At 37.2% G+C, this 25524-nt stretch overlaps 1 protein-coding gene and 1 long non-coding RNA gene across 5 annotated transcripts; one reads left to right on the top strand and one right to left on the bottom strand.

Moving 5' to 3' along the window:
- Positions 1 to 3469: 3469 nt before the first annotated feature.
- On the bottom strand, positions 3470 to 25494 carry LOC146486971 (calcium channel flower homolog). Of its 4 annotated transcripts, none has more exons than XR_014858321.1 (7): positions 25272 to 25494; positions 22604 to 22676; positions 22347 to 22475; positions 20753 to 20860; positions 18197 to 20247; positions 9086 to 9962; positions 3470 to 3651 (listed from the first exon to the last, which is right to left on the bottom strand). XR_014858321.1 is itself a non-coding variant. In XM_085091150.1 (5 exons), the coding sequence occupies exons 1-5, from the start codon at positions 25351 to 25353 to the stop codon at positions 20151 to 20153; spliced, it is 489 nt and encodes a 162-aa protein (XP_084947276.1). In that variant the 5' UTR covers positions 25354 to 25494; the 3' UTR covers positions 17258 to 20150. The 4 variants fall into 4 exon arrangements, 1 of the variants encoding a protein (XP_084947276.1); XR_014858318.1 differs by lacking the exon at positions 3470 to 3651 and adding an exon at positions 13616 to 13630 and having other exon boundaries at positions 8904 to 9946; XR_014858317.1 differs by lacking the exon at positions 3470 to 3651 and having other exon boundaries at positions 8904 to 9962.
- Positions 9838 to 19150, top strand: LOC146486972 (uncharacterized). Its single transcript, XR_014858323.1, has 3 exons — positions 9838 to 9958; positions 13627 to 14191; positions 18788 to 19150. It is a non-coding gene; the product is annotated as an uncharacterized LOC146486972 (long non-coding RNA).
- Positions 25495 to 25524: the final 30 nt, after the last annotated feature.

Here is a 25524-nt window from a genome sequence, read left to right on the forward strand (position 1 = left end):
AGACAAAAAAGAGAGCTGATATAGGACCATCCTAATAATATATCACAATAAAAGAAGGAGCATCATACTTTTAAAGAAGCAGAAAATTCAATCAAATCCATCCTCGTGGGAGGAACAGATAGACGCCTTTGAGCTCAATTTCGACGAGGCTGTGGTTCGTCGTCACTCTGCTTGGGTCGCGGAAGTGCGAATCGATGAACAAAGAATTCTAACTGGAATTCACCCCACCATATTAGGCATTGCGACTATTTACTCAAAATTATTAACCTTCAAGTCGAACTGAGTTTTGTCGAAAATAGGTCGCTCATCTTCAATAATTGTTCTATTGTAGCTAAACACTTTAATTTGTCAAAAAAAAAAAAAGATAGATTAATATTTAATTTGAAGGCCATAAATGTGATGAGTAGCTTTTCCCAAAGTTTTTGTAAAGTGGAGGCCTCGGGAACGAAGTGAGATCCAAAAGAACTTTCAGCCAACTGTGCGTGATTTTCCGTTTGATCATAAGGTGGGGATCGGGATCCCCCATATTTGCCACTTGACAAATATACATGTTAACACATGAACAAACACGGCGATGGCCAAGAAAGAATTTCATCACACTCGTATATTTTGTTCAACTTACCTTGCTTGTTGATTTTTCGGGCAGCGACTCGCTAATGGGCAGATGGGCACTTCCTTCAGACTCGGTGTCAATTTTCTCCGACACGCATATAACTTGGTTATCCGGTACGCATGGAGCTTGGGTTCCTGACTTGTATGCAGCTTTCATATCTGACACGAATGGTGTTTGAATGTCAACCACGCATGAAATTTTATCCTTTAAAACGCATGTATCTTCAATCGCCGACACGCATGGAGTTTGAATGGCTGGTATGCATGGTGGAACCTGCTCATTGGCGTTAGCTCCAACAAACGCGTCCCAAGGGCAATGGATCCGGAGTGTTGGTACGTTGGGGAAGATGGCTAAGCAGCCTTTGGGAATGAGGGTCCCGGTGAATGGAACTGTCACCTCTGCAGGGGTGACTGGCGTAGGGTTTCCTTGCTCTTGACCTTGACAAAAAATTGTCAAAATCAAGAGGAAGGAAACCCTAGGATTGAAATTGCGAGTGGTTCATTCCAACCGCTCTGAATCCAGTACGAATAATTGAGAAGTAACGTGTAGTTATAGTATAAAACAGAATATTCTTCATACATGCCTCTCCCGAGGTTGAATGCACACTGATTCGAGAACTTCTTTCATAGTTTTGCTATCCTCCTTTAAAGAAGAATACGACTTTTCAAGATTGCTGTAGGTTTCTCTTTCCGTTTTTAATTTTTCCACTGCTTTTGTTAGTCCTTTTTTACATTGTTTGTCTCGAGTTCCTAAATGTTCCAATCTCTTTTAAGGCGTTTTCCATACTCCTGCCACTCCACAACTTTTTCATAACATTTTGCTACTTGGCTTTTGTGTATTTTGTTGTCTTCCTGTAGCCAACTTCTTTCATTCGCCAAGTTCTGAATTTCGGCATGCTGTTGCTCTATTACATTGATCAGCAGTTTTTGAGTATATGAAAACAGATTACCATTGGAAGCCATGATCCTAGGAGAAAATCCACGGTTTGTAATGTCTCTCACGCGAAAAAATTAAAGATAATTACGATCAAAATCATTTTTCCGCTGCACCCTTATGGGATAAGAAACTACTGAAATAGTACGTTAAAGTAATTTGATGATAGAGATTGGTAACAATAGTTCTTGACATTTGAAGAAAAAAAGAAGAAAAAAATCTTTCAAGTTGCACGGACGGTTTAAATTACGTGCACCATTCACCGCAAACAAATTCTTATTTGAATCAAGTATTCTTTTCTGAGGCATTTTTCAAGTTGAATAAGAAAACTATCTTACTTTCTAATTTGTTAATTAAACGTTTGCAATAAGTTTATTATGTGTTATTATGTGTCGTTATGCAACTTCAGCCATGTTTTCGTAAGGCAAATTGAATGGCCTTGTAATGTGTGACATGAATCCGTGCAACTTGCAGAAATTTTATCGGAGGCATGTGTTTTCTTCAGGATCGTTCTCGAGTTTTTGAAAGGGGTAGTTTTGGAAGGTAACATAAATTTTTCTTTTCCTCTCGATGAAATTTTTCGTCCTTTCGTTAGTTATAACAAAAGGGAATTAAATTTCCTTTGTCAGTTAATTATTAGTTTGAGTGATCAAATAGTGAAGAGTAAAATTAGGAAATAATTTCACGCGCGTTTTGCTGAAATTCTAAAAAATTCCCAAAGATAATTTTGACAAAACGCAAGTGGAATTATTTCCTTATTTCAAGAGTATACCATTTGATTACCTTTTAGTATTATGGGTGAAAAATAACGCTCACAATCCTGAGTTTTTGAAACGTTGCCATAGCAATTTTATTTCACATGTGAAATTATTAAAGCTGAAATTTCGCGCCAAAATTAGGTTGTAATTATTTTATTTTTTTTGTCAGCCACGACAATAAGTGGTAAAGTATCAAAGCAAATCACAATTTTTCTATCCTAAGCAAATGCATTTATGCCCTCCAATTGGACACTAAATGTTTTTTCCCTGAAATGAATCCCTGGATTCCTCTGATTATAATTCTTGTGACGGGGCATTTACGGACAGTGCAAAGAAAGTGTTCAATTCTTCGTGATTTACTTTTCATGGTAGAAAAAAATTCAATACACATCTTACCTTGTGGTGACAGCTAACTTTTCTTAACGAAATGATCAAATCTTTGCAGGTAAAACAGAATTTTCCAAGCTTCACGGGGTGAATAAAACTTTCCGCGAAAGGACAGAAGTTTCAGTTGTTATAGTGATGATTTCTTACGTCATAATGAGGAAAACGTAATTATTCAATTTGCAGCGCGCGCGCCATTTTTCGTTCTCCCAGGTCCTCTCCGTTTCTCCTGTGAAGAACGGAGAGCACCCTGGGATCAAGTTTAGAAACAAGAAACGCTGTGATTGGTTGAAACCTCTAGGATAAAACCAAAATTTACAGTCGTCCGATTCTTCGACGAAGGTAATGTTTTTGATTGAATTATGAAAGCAAATGAACTAGAATGCTTTCACGGTAGAAAGCCTCAATTCGAATGGCGTGTTCATAAAACGGCGTACATACAAGAGTATAACTATTTTGCTTGGAAGAGATGAATTTCGCAGCAGCCAATCTCCGTTTAATAGGAAGGCAACGATCAAGCTTCCGACGCAAAAACCTGAAAAACTTCAAATCATGTTTCCCTCCGAATCAGCTCGGTGCTTTCCTGAAATGCTTGTCTCTAAAACTACATGTACAGCTTTGAACGCAGAGAACTTAGTGGAACAACCCCTGACATGTTACTGGTGCTGCTGCAAAAGAATTACGCACTCAAAGCAATTTCTCGTGTATTGCAGGCTACCGGGCTCCTTTTAGCCAACAGCCTAGTACTGATTGGCCCCAGCAATCAAAATGAACAGTACAATTCCAGCACCAAAAGCTATTACTTTATTGAACAAAAATAAACCGTCTCATATTTATAAATAAAATTCAGTAGAATTGATCAGGTAATTAACCTAAAATAAACATTGAATTTGAGCTCAAATACCATATATCTGTGCTTATATGAAATAAAAATCATCTACAGTGTAGACCTGATATAACGACCTCTGCTAAAAAGAACTCTCCAACCCTCAAATAATTAAATATATTAGTGTACTTGTACGGAAACAACTGAAGTAGGAAGGTGATTTCAAACCTGCATGTATTTGATTCTCTCATTATATTACTTTAAAATGAATGCATGCACAGTTTAGGCCACAGACAATCTATTCAGCGATAGCTCACTTTAGACGAGGAGGATCCGTGAAGAGTTCACTCTCCATCAGCTTTAAGCTATCTGAGAGAAGGACCTGGGGACGAATAGAACGACGAGTAAGAATAGGTACACAAGAGGTACATGTGTTCACATCTCGTCATTTTTTATTCTTTAACATATTTTTTAAAAACGTAAGTGTTGGCAAAGAAGACAGTTGCATGTTCACAACATTTATTAAGTTATATCCAATTTGGACTGAGTGGAAAGTAGTAACAATCTTATTTGGGGGAAGGCAATAAAAACTGATAATTCAGTCAATTAGTTTTCAATTATAGAAAATGCTGTATTTATAGCACTAACGCCAACAGAGAGGATAAAAACAACAATGTGGAGCCTTGTAACCAGGAAGTCCCGAGTATAAGTCCTCTCTCTGACAATGAACTCGATTTGTTTCATGGTACTTCCGATCCCTTGTTTCAAATCCTTAGCCACTGTTCACTCTTCGGAGATTGTGTGTAAAACTAACCTGATCCTGTTTGGATGTGAAGTAATCCTGTCTTGCTATCTTCAAATCATAGTATCCTTTCAGGGTACTTGTGGCTTGTAGCTCTCCCAGCTCCTTTTCCAGCCCAGGCAGCACCTGCTCCGTCTTTACTTGTGAAAGAGCCTTTTGAACGCAACGCTATGATAATAAAATGCTAAACGAAACAAATCTAAGTAAAAAGATATTCCAATTGCACCTGTTGGATATGGATGACCGTAGCCAACTAAAACTGTTTTGAATTTTTGAGAGCGTTGAATCTCGACAAATTGTCCGCCGTGAAAACGTGGTAAAACTTCGCTCCCTTTGAAAATATTAATGGTCACCAACATCGACGCATGTGTAGTGCGCTTCCAAATATCGCAGCCTAAGGTTATCGCGGAACACATGTCATGTGTACCTAACAGTTATTGAGGACTTCCTGTTCATATTACACGTGATATCCAATGCACACAGGTGGAATGTAAGTATAACACGAAACGTATCCGGCAATATCCCATTATTGTGAAATCCTGCACTAACCTGTTATAAGCCGATAGAACATTTTAATCCTCCAAATCCAAGAATAAAGAAATCAAAAGGCGTTGAAATTGAAAGTAAAAACAATAGTACTTTACCTTTTAGTAAGACAGCATTCTGCAGACCATTCTGAATTTGGCCTGGTTCCAGTGGTTCATCAGCAGACCGGTTGCGATAAGAATTCTGTTTCTCCGTGCATGTAGGGTATGTTTTTTTGTTTTTACATTTTTTGTAATTTTATGGGGGTTTTTTTTATTTATTTTTTTATTTTTTTTAGGTTTGGGGGGGGGGGGGGGGGACAGCAAGGGGGTCTGTTGTCTTCATCTGCGCTGCCGTAGCAACACAGGAAACGTTTCTTCACCCATCGCTTCAATCTCTGAATACGACCTCAGTCTTGGCAGAAAAGACAAAAAAGAGAGCTAATTGATTAAGGATCATCCTAATGATATACCACAATAACAGAGAGAGCATCATACTATTAAAGAATCGAAGCAGAAAATTCAATCAAATCCATCATTGTGGGAGGAACAGATAGACGCCTTTGAGCTCAATTCGACGAGGCTGTGGCTCGAAGCGCGAATCAATAAACAAAGAATTCTAACTGGAATTCACCCCCACCATCAGGTGACTATTTACTCAAAATAATTAACCTTCAAGTCGAACTGAGTTTGTCGAAAATAAGTCGCTCATCTTCAAAAAATTATTCCATTGCTGCTTCAGACTTTATTTTGTAAAAAAAAAGAAAGAGATTCATATTTAATTTGGAGGCCATAAACTGACGAGTAGCTTATCCCAAAGTTTTTGTAAAGTGGAGGCCTCGGGAACAAAGGGAAAACATTTTAACGAGATAAAAAATTAACGAGCTTCTAGCCATCCGTACCTGTTTTTCTTTAATAAAAAGGTGGGGACCGGGGTCCCCCGTATGTGGCACTAGACAACTATACATGTTAACACATGAACAAACACGGCGATAGGCGAGAAGGAATATTATCATACTCGTATCTTTTGTTCAACTTACCTTGCTTGTTGATTTTCTGGGCAGCAATTCACTAATGGACAGGGCCCGGTTGCTCGAAGCATGGTTAGCGCTAACCCGGGTTAAATGCCATGACAACCTATAGGTTTTAATACCTCTTTACCAATGGTTAGCGCTGACCATGCTTCGAGCAACTCAGCCCTGATAGGCACTTCCTGCAGACTCGGTGTCAATTTTCTCCGACACGCATATAACTTGGTTATCCGGTAGGCATGGAGCTTGGGTTCCTGACTTGCATGCAGTTTTTATATCTGACACGAATGGTGTTTGAATGTCAACCACGCATGGACTTTTATCCTTTGAAACGCTATATCTTCAATCGCTGGTATTCATGGAACCTGCTCATTGGCGTTAGCTCCAACAAACGCGTCCCAAGGGCAATGGATCCGGAGTGTTGGTACGTTGGGGGAGACGGCTAAGCAGCCTTTGGGAATGAGGGTCCCGGTGAATGGAACTGTCACCTCTGCAGGGGTGGCTGGCGTAGGGTTACCTTCCTCTTGACTATGACAAAATATTGTCAAGGTCAAGAGGAAGGAAACCCTAGGATTGAAATTGCAAGTGGCTCATTCCAACCGCTCTGAATCCAGTACGCATAATTGAGAAGTAACGTGTAGTTATAGTATAAAGCAGAATATTCTTCATACATGCCTCTCCCGAGGTTGAATGCACATTCGAGAACTTCTTTCATAGTTTTGCTATCCTCCTTTAAAGAGGAATACGACTTTTCAAGATTGCTGTAGTTTTCTCTTTCCGTTTTTAATTTCTCCACTGCTTTTGTAAGTCCTTCTTTCCATTGTTCGTCTCGATTTCTTAAATGCTCCAATTCCTTTTTAAGGCGTTTACCATATTCCGCCACTCCACAACTTTATCATAACTTTCTGCTATTGGTTTCTTTGTATGTTGTTGTCTTCTTGCAGCCAACTTCTTTCATTCGCCAAGTTTTGAATTTCGGCATGCTGTTGCTCTATTACGTTGATCAGCTGTTCTTGAGTATATGAAAACAAATTACCATTGGAAGCCATGATTCTAGGAGAAAATCCACGGTTTGTAATGTCTCTCACGCGAAAAAATTAAGGATAATTACGAACAAAATCATTTTTCCGCTGCACCCTTATGGGATAAGAAACTGCAAATAGTACGATGTTAAAGTAATTTGATGATAGAGACTGGTAACACTAGCTCTTGACATTTGAAGAAAAAACAAAAAGGAAAATCTTTCAAGTTGCACGGAAGGTTTAAATTACGTGCACCATTCACCGCAAGCAAATTCTTATTTGAATCAATTTTTCCGTTCTGAGACATTTTTCAAGTTGGATGAGAAAACTATTTTCTTTCAAATTTGTTAATTATTTATTTATTTTTATTTATTTATTTTGCCACACCACAAATACAATGTAAACAAAAAAATGCTTTCGTAAGGCAAATTCTGATGGCCTTGTAATGGGTGACATGAATCCGTGCAACTTGCAGGGATTTTATCGGGGGAATGTGTTTTCTTCAGGATCGTTTTCGAGTTTTTCAAAGGGGCCGTTTTGGAAGGTAACTCACTTTTTTTCTTTTCTTCTCGATGAAATTGTTCGTCCGTTCGTTAATTATAACAAAAGGGAATTAAATTTCCTTTGTCACTTAATTATTAGTTTGGGTGATCAAATTGTGACGAGTAAAATTAGGAAATAATTTCACGCCGGTTTTGCCGAAATTCTAAAAATTTTCCGAACCTACTTTTGACAAAACGCAAGTGAAATTATTTCTTTATTTCAAGAGTATACCAATGGATTGTCTTATAGGTGAGAAAGTACGCTCAAAATCGTGAGTTTTTGAAACGTTTTCATAGCAATTTTGTAATTTCACATTTGAAATTATAAATTAACGGTGAAATTTCGCGCAAAAATTAGGGAGTAATTACTTTATTTTTTGCCACCCATGATAATAAGTGGCAAAGTATCAAAGCAAATCCCAGTTTTTCTATCCTATGCAAATCGATTTCTGAGGCGATTTAAGCCCTCCGAATGGAAAGTAACTATATATTCCCCTGAAATGAATCGCTGGATGCCACTGATTATAATTCTTGTGACGGGGCGTTTACGGACAGTGAAAAGAAAGTGTTCAATTCTTCGTCATTTACTTTTCGTGGTAGAAAAAAATTCAATACACATCTTACCTTGTGGTGACAGCTAACTTTTCTTAACGAAACGATGAAATCTTTAATTACTGGTAAAATAGAATTTTCCAAGCTTCACAGGGAGAATAAAACTTTCCGCGAAATGACAAAAGTTTCAGTTGTTTCAGTTGTTATAGTGATGATTTCTTACGTCATAATGAGGCAAACGTAATTATTCAATTTGCAGCGCGCGCGCCATTTTTCGTTCTCCCAGATCCTCTCTGTTTCTCCCGTGAAGAACAGAGAGCACCCTGGGATCAAGTTTAGAAACAAGAAACGCTGTGATTGGTTGAAACCTCTACGGTGGAACCAAAATTTACAGTCGTCCGATTCTTTGTTTGATTGAATTATGAAAGCAAATGAACTAGAATGCTTTGTAACGGTAGAAAGCCTCAATTCGAATGGTGCGGTCATAAAACGGCCTACATACAAGCGGTATAACTGTTTTGCTTCGAAGAGATGAATTTTGCAACATCGCATATCGTGCATCGGTAGCCAATCTCCGTTTAATAGGAAAAACGTTTCCTTTGAAGGAAATAAGTATCCGCAAACGATTTTGCAAGAAGGGAAGGCAACGATCAAGCTTCTAACGCAAAAACCTGAAAAAGTTTAATCATGTTTCTCTCCGAATCAGCTCGGTGCTTTCCTGAAATGCTTGTCTCTAAACCTACATGTACAGCTTTGAACGCAGAGAACTTAGTGGAACAACCCCTGACATGTTACTGGTGCTTTTGCAAAAGAATTACGAACCCAAAGCGATTTCTCGTGTATCCCAGGCTACCGGGCTCCTTTTAGCCAACAGCCTTGTACTGATTGACCCCAGAAATCAAAATAAACAGTGCAATTCCAGCACCAAAAGCTATTACTTTATTGAACAAAAATAAACCGTCTCATATTTATAAATAAAAATCAGTAGAACTGATCAGGTAAATAGTCTAAAACAAAATTTGAATCTGAGCTCAAGTAGCATTAATCTGTACTTATATTAAATAAAAATCATCTACAGTGTAGCCCTGATATAACGACCTCGGCTAAAAAGAACTCTCCATCCCTGAAATTAAGCTTTCATCAGGGACCTTTAAATATATTAGTGTACTTGTACGGAATCAACTGAAGTAGGAAGGTGATTTCAAACCTGCATGTTTTTGATTCTCACATTATATTACTTTAATCTCTTTCTTACAGCTTCTTTCTATACGGAAGAGTACAGGACAGGAATGAGACCTTTGAAAAATTAATTTGAAAATCGTATCCATACTTATTTCATACTCCAAGTCCCTGCCGAAAGAAAACTTTCCTATCTACAACAAACACAATCGATGTCCCAACTGAAATTCTCATCAGTGAGCTAGTTCATTTATCACAGTTGCCCTCAGGGCTGTGTATGTAAATAAATAATATTAGTGACTATATTAATAGCTTAAAACCATTTCCGTAGATTACTGTGTGTGTTTTATTAGATTTCAAAACTCAGTAACGGACAGCAATCAGGCTGTACAACTTTCATTTTAGCACTTTAGTTAGTTATAGTACTTTAAACATAAGACTTACCAATACTTTCTTTTTACACATATGAATAGAATCTAATAATCAGGGCCCGTTTGTTCAAAAGCCGATTAATACACGATTAAAAGTTAACTGCAGTTTTCAGCTTGCTCATTAAAATTGTTTTTTTTTTTTTTTTATCTAATGTTAAGCTAGTGGTAAAGAAAAGTCTTTTTGAAAAATCTTTATCATTGATGAGTAATTAAACTTGAGTAGCTAAATCGGGCTTTGAACAACTGGGCCCTGTAGTGTGCTTGGGTGTGTATGTTAATGTAGCACTGTAAAACTGTGTAAGGGCAAGAACAAATGAAGAAAAAGAAACACTCTCAAAAGGATGATTGACTTTAAAAAAAGGTACCTCAAAAGACGCTGAAACTGAACACTTTGAAACGGATTTTTTTATTTGGAATGTTCCTAAGTAGACACCAGGGTCTTGCCAAGATTAATTTTTGTAAAAAGATGTTATAACTTTGCAGGTGTTTGCCATCTTCTTAACCCTTTAAGCCCTAACAGTGATCAGCATTAAATTTCTCCTTGTAATATCAATGCTTATTCAACCCCTGAGGTCATGAGAATTAAGGATATGATCACCAAGGTACATTTTCTTGATATTTTAATATCTTCTCCCCCGTACTTTTATAAGAAAATTATGGGTCAAGATAGGAGAATTTGTTCTTTGATATTAAGGGTTAAAGAGTTAAACATGGCGGAGCTAAAAGTCAGCGTTGTTTTGACTAACAAAAATGCTCAAACCAAGGGTGATTTCTTGACAGGTGCTGGATTTTCAATGTGATATTATCTGCTGGGTGTTGTTTATGGCAACGGAATTACCAGAAAACAAGGAGTTGTTTTTTTTCCAAAATACAATTAATTTTGAGAGCAGTTTCAATAATTTTGGAAACATTTTTTTTTCATGATAGCCAGTAACATTTCCATGAATAGACGGTAAACATAACTGGATGTACCATCTCCTAACAATATTACAGCAGAAAACTCCACTACTGTACAATGTACTACAAGCGGACCAGCACTATAAAAGGAACCTAATTTCACTGTAAACACTGAGTACGGAAGACTAGTTTCTGTTAGCTGCTGTTGAAATGCTAAACATGCTTTTTGTTTTTGAGTAAGTAGCAAACAGAGAGAATAAAAACGATGTGGAGGACTTGTAGCCAGGAAGTCCCGAGTTGAAGTTCTCTCTCTGACAATGAACTTGCATGCAGCTTTCATATCTGACACGAATGGTGTTTGAATGTCAACCACGCATGGAATTTTATCCTTTGAAACGCATGTATCTTCAATCGCTGACACGCATGGAGTTTGAATTGCTGGTATGCATGGAACCTGCTCATTGGCGTTAGCTCCAACGAACGCGTCCCAAGGGCAATGGATCCGGAGTGTTGGTACGTTGGGGGAGATGGCTAAGCAGCCTTTGGGAATGAGGGTCCCGGTGAATGGAACTGTCACCTCTGCAGGGGTGGCTGGCGTAGGGTTACCTTCCTCTTGACTATGACAAAATATTGTCAAGGTCAAGAGGAAGGAAACCCTAGGATTGAAATTGCAAGTGGTTCATTCCAACCGCTCTGAATCCAGTACGAATAATTGAGAAGTAACGTGTAGTTATAGTATAAAACAGAATATTCTTCATATATGCCACTCCCGAGGTTGAATGCACACTGATTCGAGAACTTCTTTCATAGTTTTGCTATCCTCCTTTAAAGAGGAATATGACTTTTCAAGATTGCTGTAGGTTTCTCTTTCCGTTTTTAATTTCTCCACTGCTTTTGTTAGTCCCTCATTCCATTGTTCGTCTCGAGTTCCTAAATGTTCCAGTTTCTTTTTAAGGCGTTTTCCATACTCCTGACACTACACAACTTTATCATAACATTCTGCTACTTGGCTTCTGTGTATTTTGTTGTCTTCCTGCAGCCAACTTCTTTCATTCGCCAAGTTCTGAATTTATGCATGCTGTTGCTCTATTACATTGATCAGCTGTTTTTGAGTATATGAAAACAGTTTACCATTGGAAGCCATGATCCAAGGAGAAAATCCACGGTTTTTTATGTCTCTCATCTACGATCAAAATCATTTTTCCGCTGCACCCTTATGGGATAAGAAACTGCAAATAGTACGTTGAAGTAATTTGATGATAGAGACTGGTAACAATAGTTCTTGACATTTGAAGAAAAAAAGAAGAAGAAAAAAATCTTTCAAGTTGCACGGACGGTTTAAATTACGTGCACCATTCACCGCAAACAAATTCTTATTTGAATCAAGTATTCTTTTCTGAGGCATTTTTCAAGTTGAATGAGAAAACTATCTGACTTTCTAATTTGTTATTTAAACGTTTGCAATAAGTTTATTATGTGTTTTTATGTTCCGTTATGCAACTTCAGCCATGTTTTCGTAAGGCAAATTGAATGGCCTTGTAATGTGTGACATGAATCCGTGCAACTTGCAGGGATTTTATCGGGGGCATGTGTTCTTCAGGATCGTTTTCGAGTTTTTGAAAGGGGCAGTTTTGGAAGGTAACATAATTTTTTTTCTTTTCCTCTCGATGAAATTTTTCGTCGTTTCGTTAGTTATAACAAAAGGGAATTAAATTTCCTTTGTCACTTAATTATTAGTTTGAGTGATCAAATAGTGAAGAGTAAAATTAGGAAATAATTTCACGCGCGTTTTGCTGAAATTCTAAATAATTCCTAAAGATACTTTTGACAAAACGCAAGTGGAATTATTTCCTTATTTCAAGAGTATACCATTTGATTACCTTTTAGTATTATGGGTGAAAAATTACGCTCACAATCCTGAGTTTTTGAAACGTTGCCATAGCAATTTTGTTATTTCACAGCTGAAATTTCGCGCCAAAATTAGGTAGTAATTATTTTATTTTTTCTGTCAGCCACGACAAGTGGTAAAGTATCAAAGCAAATCACAATTTTTCTATCCTAAGCAAATGCATTTATGCCCTCCAATTGGAGATTAAAGGTTTTTTCCCTGAAAGAAATCCCTGGATTCCTCTAATTATAATTCTTGTGACGGGGCATTTACGGACAGTGCAAAGAAAGTGTTCAATTCTTCGTGATTTACTTTTCGTGGTAGAAAAAAATTCAATACACATCTTACCTTATGGTGGCAGCTAACTTTTCCTAACGAAAAGATCAAATCTTTGCAAGTTAAACAGAATTTTCCAAGCTTCACCGGGTGAATAAAACTTTCCGCGAAACGACAAAAGTTTCAGTTGTTATAGTGATGATTTCTTACGTCATAATGAGGCAAAACGTAATTATTCAATTTGTAGCGCACGCCATTTTTCGTTCTCCCAGATCCTCTCTGTTTCTCCTGTGAAGAACGGAGAGCACCCTGGGATCAAGTTTAGAAACAAGAAACGCTGTGATTGGTTGAAACCTCTACGGTGGAACCAAAATTTAAAGTCGTCCGATTCTTTGTTTGATTGAATTATGGAAGCAAATGAACTAGAATGCTTTGTAACGGTAGAAAGCCTCAATTCGAATGATGTGGTCATAAAACGGCGTACATACAAGAGTATAACTGTTTTGCTTGGAAGAGATGAATTTTGCAACATCGCATATCGTGCATCGGCAGCCAATCTCCGTTTAATAGGAAAAACTTTTCTTTTGACGGAAATAAGTATCCGCAAACGATTTTTGCAAGAAGGGAAGGCAACGATCAAGCTAACGCAAAAACCTGAAAAACTTCAAATCATGTTTCCCTCCGAATCAGCTCGGTGCTTTCCTGAAATGCTTGTCTTTAAAACTTCATGTACAGCTTTGAACGCAGAGAACTTAGTGGAACAACCTGTGGCATGTTAGGCCGGTGCTGCTGCAAAAGAATTACGCTCTCAAAAGGAATTTCTCGTGTATCCCTGGCTACCGGGCTCCTTTTAACCAACAACCTTGTACTGATTGGCCCCAGAAATCAAAATGAACAGTGCAATTCCAGCACCAAAAGCTATTACTTTATTAAACAAAAATAAACCGTCTGATTGACTTTAAAAAAAGGTACCTCAAAAGACGCTGAAAACACTTTGAAACGGATTTTTTTATTTGGAATGTTCCTAAGTAGACACCAGGGTTCTTGCTAAGATTAATTTTTGTAAAAAGATGTTATAACTTTGCAGGTGCTTGCCATCTTCTTAACCCTTTAAGCCCTAATAGTGATCAGCATTAAATTTCTCCTTGTAATATCAATGCTTATTCAACACCTGAGGTCATGAGAATTAAGGATATGATCACCAAGGTAAACTTTCTTGATATTTTAATATCTTCTCCCCCGTACTTTTATAAGAAAATGATGGGTCAAGATTTGAGAATTTGTTCTTTGATATTAAGGGTTAAAGGGTTAAACATGGCGGAGCTAAAAGTCAGCGTTGTTTTGACTAACGAAAATGCTTAAACCAAGGGTGATTTCTTGACAGGTGATGGATTTTCAATGTGATATTATCTGCTGGGTGTTGTTTATGGCAAGGAAATTACCAGAAAACAAGGAGTTGTTTTTTTTTTTTTCAAAATACAATCAATTTTGAGAGCAGTTTCAATAATTTTGGAAACATTTTTTTTTTCATGAGTAACATTTCCATGAATAGACGGTAAACATAACTGGATGTACCATCTCCTAACAATATTAGAGCAAAAAACTCCACTCATGTACAATGCACTACAAGCGGACCAGCACTATAAAAGGAACCTAATTTCACTGTAAACACTGAGTACGGAAGACTAGTTTCTGTTAGCTGCTGTTGAAATGCTAAACGTGCTTTTTTTTTTTTTTAAGTAGCAAACAGAGAGAATAAAAACGATGTGGAGGACTTGTAGCCAGGAAGTCTCTCTCTCTGACCATGAACTTGCATGCAGCTTTCATATCTGACACGAATGGTGTTTGAATGTCAACCACGCATGGAATTTTATCCTTTGAAACGCATGAATCTTCAATCGCTGACACGCATGGAGTTTGAATTGCTGGTATGAATGGAACCTGCTCATTGGCGTTAGCTCCAACAAACGCGTCCCAAGGGCAATGGATCCGGTTGGTTGGTACGTTGGGGGAGATGGCTAAGCAGCTTGGGAATGAGGGTCCCGGTGAATGGAACTGTCACCTCTGCAGGGGTGGCTGGCGTAGGGTTTCCTTCCTCTTGACCTTGAGAAAATATTGTCAAGGTCAAGATGAGGGAAACCCTAGGATTGAAATTGCAAGTGGTTCATTCCAACCGCTCTGAATCCAGTACGAATAATTGAGAAGTAACGTGTAGTTATAGTATAAAACAGAATATTCTTCATACATGTCTCTCTCGAGGTTGAATGCACACTGATTCGAGAACTTCTTTCATAGTTTTGCTATCCTCCTTTTAAGAGGAATACGACTTTTCAAGATTGCTGTAGTTTTCTCTTTCCGTTTTTAATTTCTCCACTGCTTTTGTTAGTCCTTCTTTCCATTGTTCGTCTCGAGTTCCTAAATGTTCCAATTTCTTTTTAAGGCGTTTTCCATACTCCTGTCACTACACAACTTTATCATAATATTCTGCTACTTGGCTTTTGTGTATTTTGTTGTCTTCCTGCAGCCAACTTCTTTCATTCGCCAAGTTTTGAATTTCGGCATGCTGTTGCTCTATTACGTTGATCAGCTGTTCTTGAGTATATGAAAACAAATTACCATTCGAAGCCATGATCCTAGGAGAAAATCCACAGTTTGTAATGTCTCTCACGCGAAAAAATTAAGGATAATTACGAACAAAATCATTTTTCCGCTGCACCCTTATGGGATAAGAAACTACAAATAGTACGATTACGATGTTAAAGTAATTTGATGATAGAGACTGGTAACACTAGCTCTTGACATTTGAAGAAAAAAAAAAAAAGAAAAATCTTTCAAGTTGCACGGAAGGTTTAAATTACGTGCACCATTCACCGCAAGCAAATTCTTATTTGAATCAATTTTTCCTTTCTGAGACATTTTTCAAGTTGGACGAGAAAACTATTTTCTTTCAAATTTGTTAATTATTTATTTATTTTTATTTATTTATTTTGCCACACCACAAATACAATGTAAACAAAAAAATGCTTTCGTAAGGCAAATTCTGATGGCCTTGTAATGGGTGACATGAATCCGTGCAACTTGCAGGGATTTTATCGGGGAAATGTGTTTTCTTCAGGATCGTTTTCGAGTTTTTCAAAGGGGCAGTTTTGGAAGGTAACACACTTTTTTCTTTTCTTCTCGATGAAATTGTTCGTCCGTTCGTTAATTATAACAAAAGGGAATTAAATTTCCTTTGTCACTTAATTATTAGTTTGGGTGATCAAATTGTGACGAGTAAAATTAGGAAATAATTTCACGCGGGTTTTGCCGAAATTCTAAAAATTTGCCGAACCTACTTTTGACAAAACGCAAGTGAAATTATTTCTTTATTTCAAGAATAAACCAATGGATTTTTTTATGGGTGAAAAAGTACGCTCAAAATCGTGAGTTTTTGAAACGTTTCCATAGCAATTTTGTAATTTCACATTTAAAATCATAACGGTGAAATTTCGCGCAAAAATTAGGGAGTAATTACTTAATTTTTTGCCACCCATGATAATAAGTGGCAAAGTATCAAAGCAAATCCCAGTTTTTCTACCCTATGCAAATCGATTTCTGAGGCGATTTAAGCCCTCCGAATAGAAAGTAACTATATATTCCCTGAAATGAATCGCTGGATGCCACTGATTATAATTCTTGTGACGGGGCGTTTACGGACAGTGAAAAGAAAGCGTTCAATTCTTCGTGATTTACTTTTCGTGGTAGAAAAAAATTCAATACACATCTTACCTTGTGGTGACAGCTAACTTTTCTTAACGAAACGATCAAATCTTTACTGGTAAAATAGAATTTTCCAAGCTTCACAGGGTGAATAAAATTTTTCGCGAAACGACAAAAGTTTCAGTTGTTATAGTGATGATTTCTTATGTTATAATGAGGCAGACGTAATTATTCAATTTGCAGCGCGCGCGCCATTTTTCGTTCTCCTAGATCCTCTCTGTTTCTCCTGTGAAGAACAGAGAGCACCCTGGGATCAAGTTTAGAAACAAGAAACGCTGTGATTGGTTGAAACCTCTACGGTGGAACCAAAATTTAAAGTCGTCCGATTCTTTGTTTGATTGAATTATGGAAGCAAATGAACTAGAATGCTTTGTAACGGTAGAAAGCCTCAATTCGAATGGTGTGGTCATAAAACGGCGTACATACAAGCGGTATAACTGTTTTGCTTGGAAGAGATGAATTTTGCAACATCGCATATCGTGCATCGGCAGCCAATCTCCGTTTAATAGGAAAAACTTTTCTTTTGACGGAAATAAGTATCCGCAAACGATTTTTGCAAGAAGGGAAGGCAACGATCACGCTTCTAACGCAAAAACCTGAAAAACTTCAAATCATGTTTCCCTCCGAATCAGCTCGGTGCTTTCCTGAAATGCTTGTCTCTAAACCTACATGTACAGCTTTGAACGCAGAGAAATTAGTGGAACAACCCCTGACATGTTAGGTGCTGCTGCAAAAAAATTACGCACTCAAAGCAATTTCTCGTGTATCCCTGGCTACCGGGCTCCTTTTAGCCAACAGCCTTGTACTGATTGGCCCCAGAAATCAAAATAAACAGTGCAATTCCAGCACCAAAAGCTATTACTTTATTGAACAAAAATAAACCGTCTCATATTTATAAATAAAATTCAGTAGAGCTGTTCAGGTAAATATCCTAAAACAAAATTTAAATCTGAGCTCAAAAAGCATTAATCTGTACTTATATTAAATAAAAATCATCTACAGTGTAGCCCTGATATAACGACCTCTGCTAAAAGGAACTCTCCAACCCTCAAATAATTAAAAATATTAGTGTACTTGTACGGAAACAACTGAAGTAGGAAGATGATTTCAAACCTGCATGTATTTGATTCTCACATTATATTACTTTAATCTCTTTCTTACAGCTTCTTTCTATACCGAGGAGTACAGGGCAGGAATGAGACCTTTGAAAAATTAATTTGAAAATCGTATCCATACTTTTTTCATACCCCAAGTCCCTGTCGAAAGAAAACTTTCCTATCTACAACAAACACAATCGATGTCCCGACTGAAATTCTCATCAGTGAGCTAGTTCATTTATCAGAGTTGCCCTCAGGGCTGAGTATGTAAATAAATAATATTAGTGAATATATTAATAGCTTAAAACCATTTCCGTACATTACTGTATGTGTGTTAAATTAGATTTCGAAGCTCAGTAACAGACAGCAATCAGGCTGTACAACTTTCATTTTTGTACTTTAGTTAGGTATGGTACTTTAAACTTAAGACTTACCAATATTTTTTTACACGTCTTTTAAAGTCTAATGATAAGCTAGTGGTAAAGAATTTAAGCCTTTTTGAAAAATCTTTCCCGTTGATGAGTAATTTAACTTGATTAGCTAAATCGGGCTTTGAACAACTGGGCCCTGTAGTGTGCTTGGGTGTGTATGTTAATGTAGTAGTGTAGAATTGTCTAAGGGCAAGAACAAATGAAGCAATAGGAACACTCCAGAAAGGATGATTGACTTTACAAAAAGCTACCTTAAAAGACACTGAAAACACTGCGAAACTATCAACACTGTAAATTTTTTATTTGGAATGTTCCAAAAAAGACACCAGGGTTCTTGCTAAGATTTGTAAAAGGAGGTTATAACTTTGCAGGTGGATGCCATCTTGTTAACCCTTTAAGCCCTAACAGTGATCAGCACTAAATTTCTCCTTGTAATATCAATGCTTATTCAATCCTTGAAGTCATGAAAATAAAGGATATGATCACCCAACTGAAGGTAAATTTTCTTGATATTTTAATATCTTATCCCCTGAAAATTATGGGACAAGAAAGGAGAATTTGTTCTTTGATATTAGGGGTTAAAGGGTTAATGTCTCCCAGGGAATGATGGGAGAAAGGCGGCTACAGGAAGAATGTAAACCAAACACGGCAGAGCAAAAAGTCAGCGTTGTTTTTGACAAATGAAATGCTCAAACCAAGGGTGATTTTTTTACAGGAGATGGATTTTCAAGGTGATATTATCTGCTGGTTTTTTTACATTATTTATGGCAAGGAAATCACCACAAAACAAGGAGGTGTTTCCTTTTTTTCTAAATATTCCGGAAACATTTTTTTCATGACAGCCAGTAACATTTACATGAATAGATGGTAAACATAACTGGATACCATCTCCTCACAACAACCCTGAGATATAATTTCTTAATCTTGAAAGTCCACTAGCATTACCTTTTGTACAACTTTGACAAGATTCATGAGCAACATGTACCTATAGGTTACAAGATGTCCAATATTACAGCAGAAAATTCCACTAATGTACAATGTCCTACAAGCGGGCTGTGGCCTGAGCTCCTGCGGCATGTCCTTAAATACAGACCAGCACTATAAAAGGAACCTAATGGCCTGACCAAGTCACCAGTCATTTCACTGTAAACACTGAGTTGTCAACATTGCATAGTCTGTGCGGCAAGACACAAAAAAATATTGCCCTGGTGAATAAAGCTAAAGATTTTATGGCTGAATGGCTATATATGTTGTCCAAAATATTCTTTGAACCTTAAAGTTATTTTAAAGACATGTTTGGCTTATTTCCTTGACCTCCTCCTTTGTCGCTTCGTCTGCCATCACCAATGCGACATTATAGCAATGAGTTTGTGACAAAGGTGGAACAAGCTGTCCCTTTTATAGTGGAAGTCCAAACATTTGACAAATATAAAGATAAAGGGCAAGAAACCTTTCTCCCCAACCCAGAGTAATCGAAACCATATAATTTAGCCTTAGCAGATGGTACACTTAGTCATTATACCCACCCCAGTCCCCACCCTCCTGGGTTTTCATTATTTCACATTATGTTAGTAATAAATATGTGTTGTAAATATTTGCATGACTTGCACACACTGATCAACCACATTCTCCTGAACTAAGTGCTTGCATCAGGTTATGTATCATACTGTAGCACAATAAAATTAATTTCTTCCACAAAATAAGTTAAGTTAAAGAAGATGATATAATAATTATCTCTCATAATTTTTAAAGTATTTAATAACTTAAACATCTTTATTACACCCATTTTGAAATCACTGGTGATCCTTGCAATCTGATTGGCTCTCAACAGTGCGATTTATTCCCAAATTGCACCATTTTTTTGCTCTAAATCGCATCCTTTCTTAATTAGCCCATCAAAATGGAAATGAAGTAACAAAGATAAAATATTAATATTGACAATAAAACTCTGTGATTACAAAATGGGTGTAATAAAGTGGTAATTGAACTTTGTGTCGCGCAATTTTGGTCTAAAATCATACTTGTGATTTCAAATCAAACTCGTGTTGCGCGCTCGTTCGATTTTGAAATCACGCGTATGATTTCAGATCAAATTGCACTCCACTCAGTTCAATTACCATTATTAATTACACCATAAATACCAGCATGGAGTGTGTATTTAATACAAGAGGAGAATTATCTGACAGTCAAGGTATTTTGCCTTCCTCATGGTTCACTCTGAGTGGGATCACCTTTGTTATCAACTAAGTTAGTTTTCATCTCAATGTCATCAGTATTAGTGTTCTTGTTGGCATCAACTCCCCTGAAAAGCAAATCAGTGGATGGTTAAAGGCAATGAGTCATGGGGATGTTTTACCTTTCTTGTTGAAACAGTGCAACTTACAATATTATACCTTCACTTAGTCACAAACTAAATTCTAGGACACTGAAAGAAAGTATATGCACATGTATATTCTTCTGTAAACAGTTTTTAAGTAATATGCAGTGTTAGTAGAGTAAGAAATGAAAGTACTGTACTGTATTGTACCTGTGTACTGTAGAAGATTAAATAAAAAATAATAATGATAACAATAATAATAATAATAATAATAATAATAATAATAATAATAATAATAATTATAATAATAAAAACTCCCCATCTACTCACCAAGATGGCAGTTCAACAAACTCAGTGATCTAACCCTTGCTAAGGTCTTCAAGGATTTTTAAAATCATTAAAATAACAAACTACTAACAAACTATGATTTGCTCCCATGCCTGATAACCCAAGTATTATTTCTAGCCTAAAAATACATAATTTCACTTACTTTCTGCCAATGGCTAAAACACCATACAAGGCAGCAGTGATCATGACTGCACCAGAACCAACAAAAGTGGAGACTTCAAGGCACAAAATAATAGGAAGAAGAGCCAGCCTACACATAGGAATACACACAGCACCGGTCAAAATTTGATATCATTATATGTTACTAAATGTATTACAGTAGAATAAAAACAACAACAACAATAATAACAATAATAATAATAACAATAATAATAATAATAATAATAATAATAATAATAATAATAGGTCTTTTCCTGTGTGAGCCCTTGGGTTTTACTCGACCCCCCAGGTTTGGCTTGTATATTTAACAATTATTCCATGAGCGCGCGTTGGATATGAGATGGTAAATAGCCAACGAGGCGCGAAGCGCCGAGTTGGCTATAACTAATCTCATATCCAACAAGCGCGAATGGAATAATTGTTTTATTGAATTCTCCGCGTTTGGACGTTGCTGTTGAAGGTTACTGAATTTTTCTATTTTAAGAAAAAACTTCTTTCAAATTTAAACGACCGGATGTTGAGGCAACCTCCGACCAAAGCGCGCGAAACCTAATGATCACATGACACGCGAAGCGCTTTGCAAACGGAGTTGAATGAAAAATCGAAAGCGAAGAAAATCGGACACAGTCGGACATCTAAAATTCAAGAAACGTTTAAATGTACCAATTATAACCTTTCTGAGACTAGCATTCAAGTGCTTTTGAAGTTCCAGCTCATCGAGAAGCGTAATAGTTGTGCACATTTGAGCAAATGTTCTGCTGCGTGATGCCGAGCGAAGGAAGAGATCAGGGCAACGACGGCTTTTTTCATGCTGAATTGAATTCCTTGCGGACGATTTAAAACGCTTCAGGCAAGTCCAAGTGTACGAGGTACGACCTCACTGAGACAAGCATTCAGTGCAAGTTTTTAAACTTCAAGCTTATTTGAGAAGCGTAAGAGCTGTGCACATTAGTGCAAATGTTTTGCTGAGTGGTGCCGAGCGACGGAAACGAACATTATGGCCGCCGCTCGTACGGATTTCATAGATGAACCATCTGAAGTCCTTGTAAATTCGTAAAAACATAAAGACAGGCATGAAGCTCTTCCATTGGCTTTAACCTCTTTCTGCCAGGATTTGTAAGCCATCCTGAAATTTTTGAAGGTAACCGGTTGCTATTGTTGTTGTTATGTGATCTAAAAAAATCGTAAAATCTTGCAATTTTGAAGATTTTAAAGGAAACTTCAGAGATACGTACCATTAAATAGTGTCTTTCTTTTCCTTTTTTTTTTCTACATTTTTCCGAAGAAACTTTTGCTTCCCGCCGAAAAAAATTTAGCTTAGCAACACCTGGGGCTTTCGCTTTCCATATAAGGTCAAACTACGGTATATGAGCTGATAACTGAGATTTAGTGAACCAATCAGAACGCTAGAAATGCAATATCCGAGGCTGAGAATTTAATAAAGTATGACATCCATATGTGTTTTAAAACTGTCATATAACAGGTTTCAATGATATAGGACATATACGTCTCTGGGGTATTTCAACAGTGAAAATACAGTGAGCAGATCTATGCTGACGATGAGAATAAAAACTTACAGAAAATATAAGCATCCTCTCATCCAGAATCTAAAATGAGCTTCAATCCAGTTGCTCATTGTCACAAGAGCTGGTAAATACTGACAACACATCGGAGCTTCCAAGGCTAAAATCGCTGCACCCATCAGTCTGAAATAATGAAAATATGCAAAGAAAGTTGTATTGTACCTAACTGTTAATAATTAGATCACTGACTATTGCAAATGTCAAAATATGTAAAAAGGTTTATTAATAAATATGTTCACATGTAAACTTACATCATATATATTCCCATTCCTAAACATGTTGCTGACAATGTAAAAAGAACAAAGAAGCCAAGTGCTGCAGAGCCTAGCAGAAAATAAAAGAGTATCTGTTTTGTCAGTATTCAAAGAATAATGAATGTAAATTTTATGTGTAGTAACTATGTGTGAACAAACACAGTAGTCTGCAGGACTGGAACACCTTTTTCCCACAAATAGGTTGCATCACCTTGAAATCTTGCCAGAATTCAAAATAATTTCAACAGCTTTTCTTTGACTGAGGTTCACCAACGCAACTTTATCCGACTCTAACTTGAAGGCGGTAGGTCAAGTGTTATTGGTAACTGCTGTTGAATTTTCCCACTGCCTGTATTTTAGAGTTAACGCTCCACTTAATCAAGGTTGCTAAAATTAATACTCCTGGCCCCAGTTGTTCAAAGAGTGGATAACTTTATCCAGTGGATAAGATGCTATCCAGCGGATAGAATGTACTCCAGCCAAAGCTTTTGGCAAGTTTTTCACACAATCCCATACTTAGATTAGACAGACGCTTCTACTTTATACACAAATTATAGGGCTATAAGGAAATTCTTCTACAAATTTTATCTGCCGTATAGCAACCTATCCAGTGGATAAAGTGATCCACTCTTTGAACAACTGGGGCCAGGAAATTTAGTTGGTTAATTTACGTAAAACCGATAGCTATCCTAACTCAGTTGAACAATTAATAACTTTATTCTGGTTCTATTCTCCTCCAGTCTACATGAGGTACTTCATTGAGAAATAAAAACTAACAACACTGAATTAAAGTTTAGTTGCATCAAAAAACTGTGTATTGCTACAAGTCGCAGGCGCACATGTTACATTACTGGCATGCAACTTTAAGGACGGTTCCTACTTTTGTTACTGGGCATACGTTCTGTGCATCTCGAGATACTCGGTTTTCCTATGGGTGGTGCCTACTAATACAGCGATATATTTGCGCGGTTTAAACTTTGTGGTGAATGCGGAACTTATTTAGCAAGTGCCCTTGGTGCCCAAAAAGAAACTTTGGGGTAACCATGCATTTTTCAGAGATAATGAAGCTTTAATTTGGAAAAAATGCCATCACTGCTTTGTATTTTACTGCTCTTTTGAATTACTGTCGCTTGATTATCCCTGAAACGTGGAAATTATCCTGCGAGACGTGGAAGATGAATAAAAGTGATGAAAACAAAATCAACGTCTTCCACAGCAGATGTCTTAGACGGATATTTAAGATACGCTGGCAGTAAAGAATTACAAACAAAGAAGCTCTGATGATGGTGGAGATGAAAATTCACCGGCCACATCATGAGGAAAGAGCCGAATAATGACTGCGGGACTGCATTAACCTGGACACCGGATGGGTGACGAAAACGGGGCAGACCAAGGACAACATGGAGGAGGACGGCGGAGAGGGAAAGGGAAAAGGCTGGTTGGAAGAATTGGAGTGAGGTACAAATTGCAGCGGCTGACAGAGCTGGTCGGCGGAGTTGTGTTGAGGCCTTATGTGCCACATGGCACAAAGTGGATAGGTGAAGAATTATCCCTGAAAAATGTGTGGTTACCCCCAATTTTCTTTTAGATTCCAATAGCCCTTGCTAAAATCTGCTTTTCCCGCATAGAAATAAACTGTGCAAAAATACTTAGACACCGTCCTTAATCTCACCAAAAAAAACTGACAAAAATAAGGGGTGCTAAATTATGGTCTTGAAAAATCTGCATTTTGCAAAATTTAAAATTGTAAGAATCTCACAGTCTTCACTTTTTGTGTAAATTGTCTCAGAATCTTGGTTTCTTTTGCAAGGCTGAGATAGCCTCAGACTCACGGAAAACATGCTTGTCTTGTGACCTGACAAACACTCAAATTAATGCCACTCACATGGCGCCTACAAATTATGAAAATTCAGTTGTCTGAAATGTTTTGCATATTAAAAAACCATGTCTGCAAATTGCAATAATATTATTGTTTTGCATGATGACACGTTACAAACACACACAAAAAAATTGCCTTATGAACAGCACCTCAATAAGCAAAGCAAAGAATTAGAAGGCTTCGCCCTGGTCAAGAAGCTTGGATTTTACGTTAAAAAAAAAATTAAATTTAAATTAATGAAGGAAAATTTCAGTTTTATAAAAAGCATTTCTAAAGTTTTGAATTACAATTACAAGGTGTTACCACTAAATTTATGGGCTATTTAAACAGACGCGTGGTTTTCAAAGTTCAGTGAACTGACAACATGCCGGTTAATTTCCACTTATAAGGAAAACAGACTCATGTCAGTTTTATTTGAGCTAAAGTTTTATTAGCTAAATTTATAACCTTAAACTTCGCTAAGCGTTGTTGATGGTATATTCAGGCAATGGTACGCAATTATTCAAATGAAGTAAGGGCATCACAACAAAGAAATCTTAATGTGATTAGCGAACCCGCCGGTCAGATGTTGGCCGTCATTATTTTTCCGGCGATTTAAATACAAGACAGTAAAGCTTAAATGCAAGGTATAAAAAATCTTTCACCCGAAAGTAAGGAGTCGCATCTGTTTGCATAATCTAAATGTAATCAGACAAGAGCGCAAAGCACTACATAAGTTTCATTTTTGAACGCGAAAAAAACCGAAAGTTGAAAGATCAAAATCAACAACATGTAAGCTTTACTCACATAGTCCAGACACAGCGCCCCAAAATCGCACCACAAGCCTCATTCCTTTGGGAACACCACCATTATTTGCTGCATCTGCCATTCTTCAAACACAAAAATTCAATTCACTAATGGAATAAAAATCAATTCACATTCTTCAAGGATTCATTCAGCTGATTTCCATGACAGAAAGCGTGAATAATGATTGCGTGGATAGCGATTCGGGATGAGTTCGGGTTCTCGTTCCGACGTCGCATTGTACCGAGAATTACCA

Source organism: Pavona decussata, unplaced genomic scaffold, assembly GCF_977016875.1.
Source record: "Pavona decussata unplaced genomic scaffold, jaPavDecu1.1 SCAFFOLD_19, whole genome shotgun sequence".
NCBI lineage: Eukaryota > Metazoa > Cnidaria > Anthozoa > Scleractinia > Agariciidae > Pavona > Pavona decussata.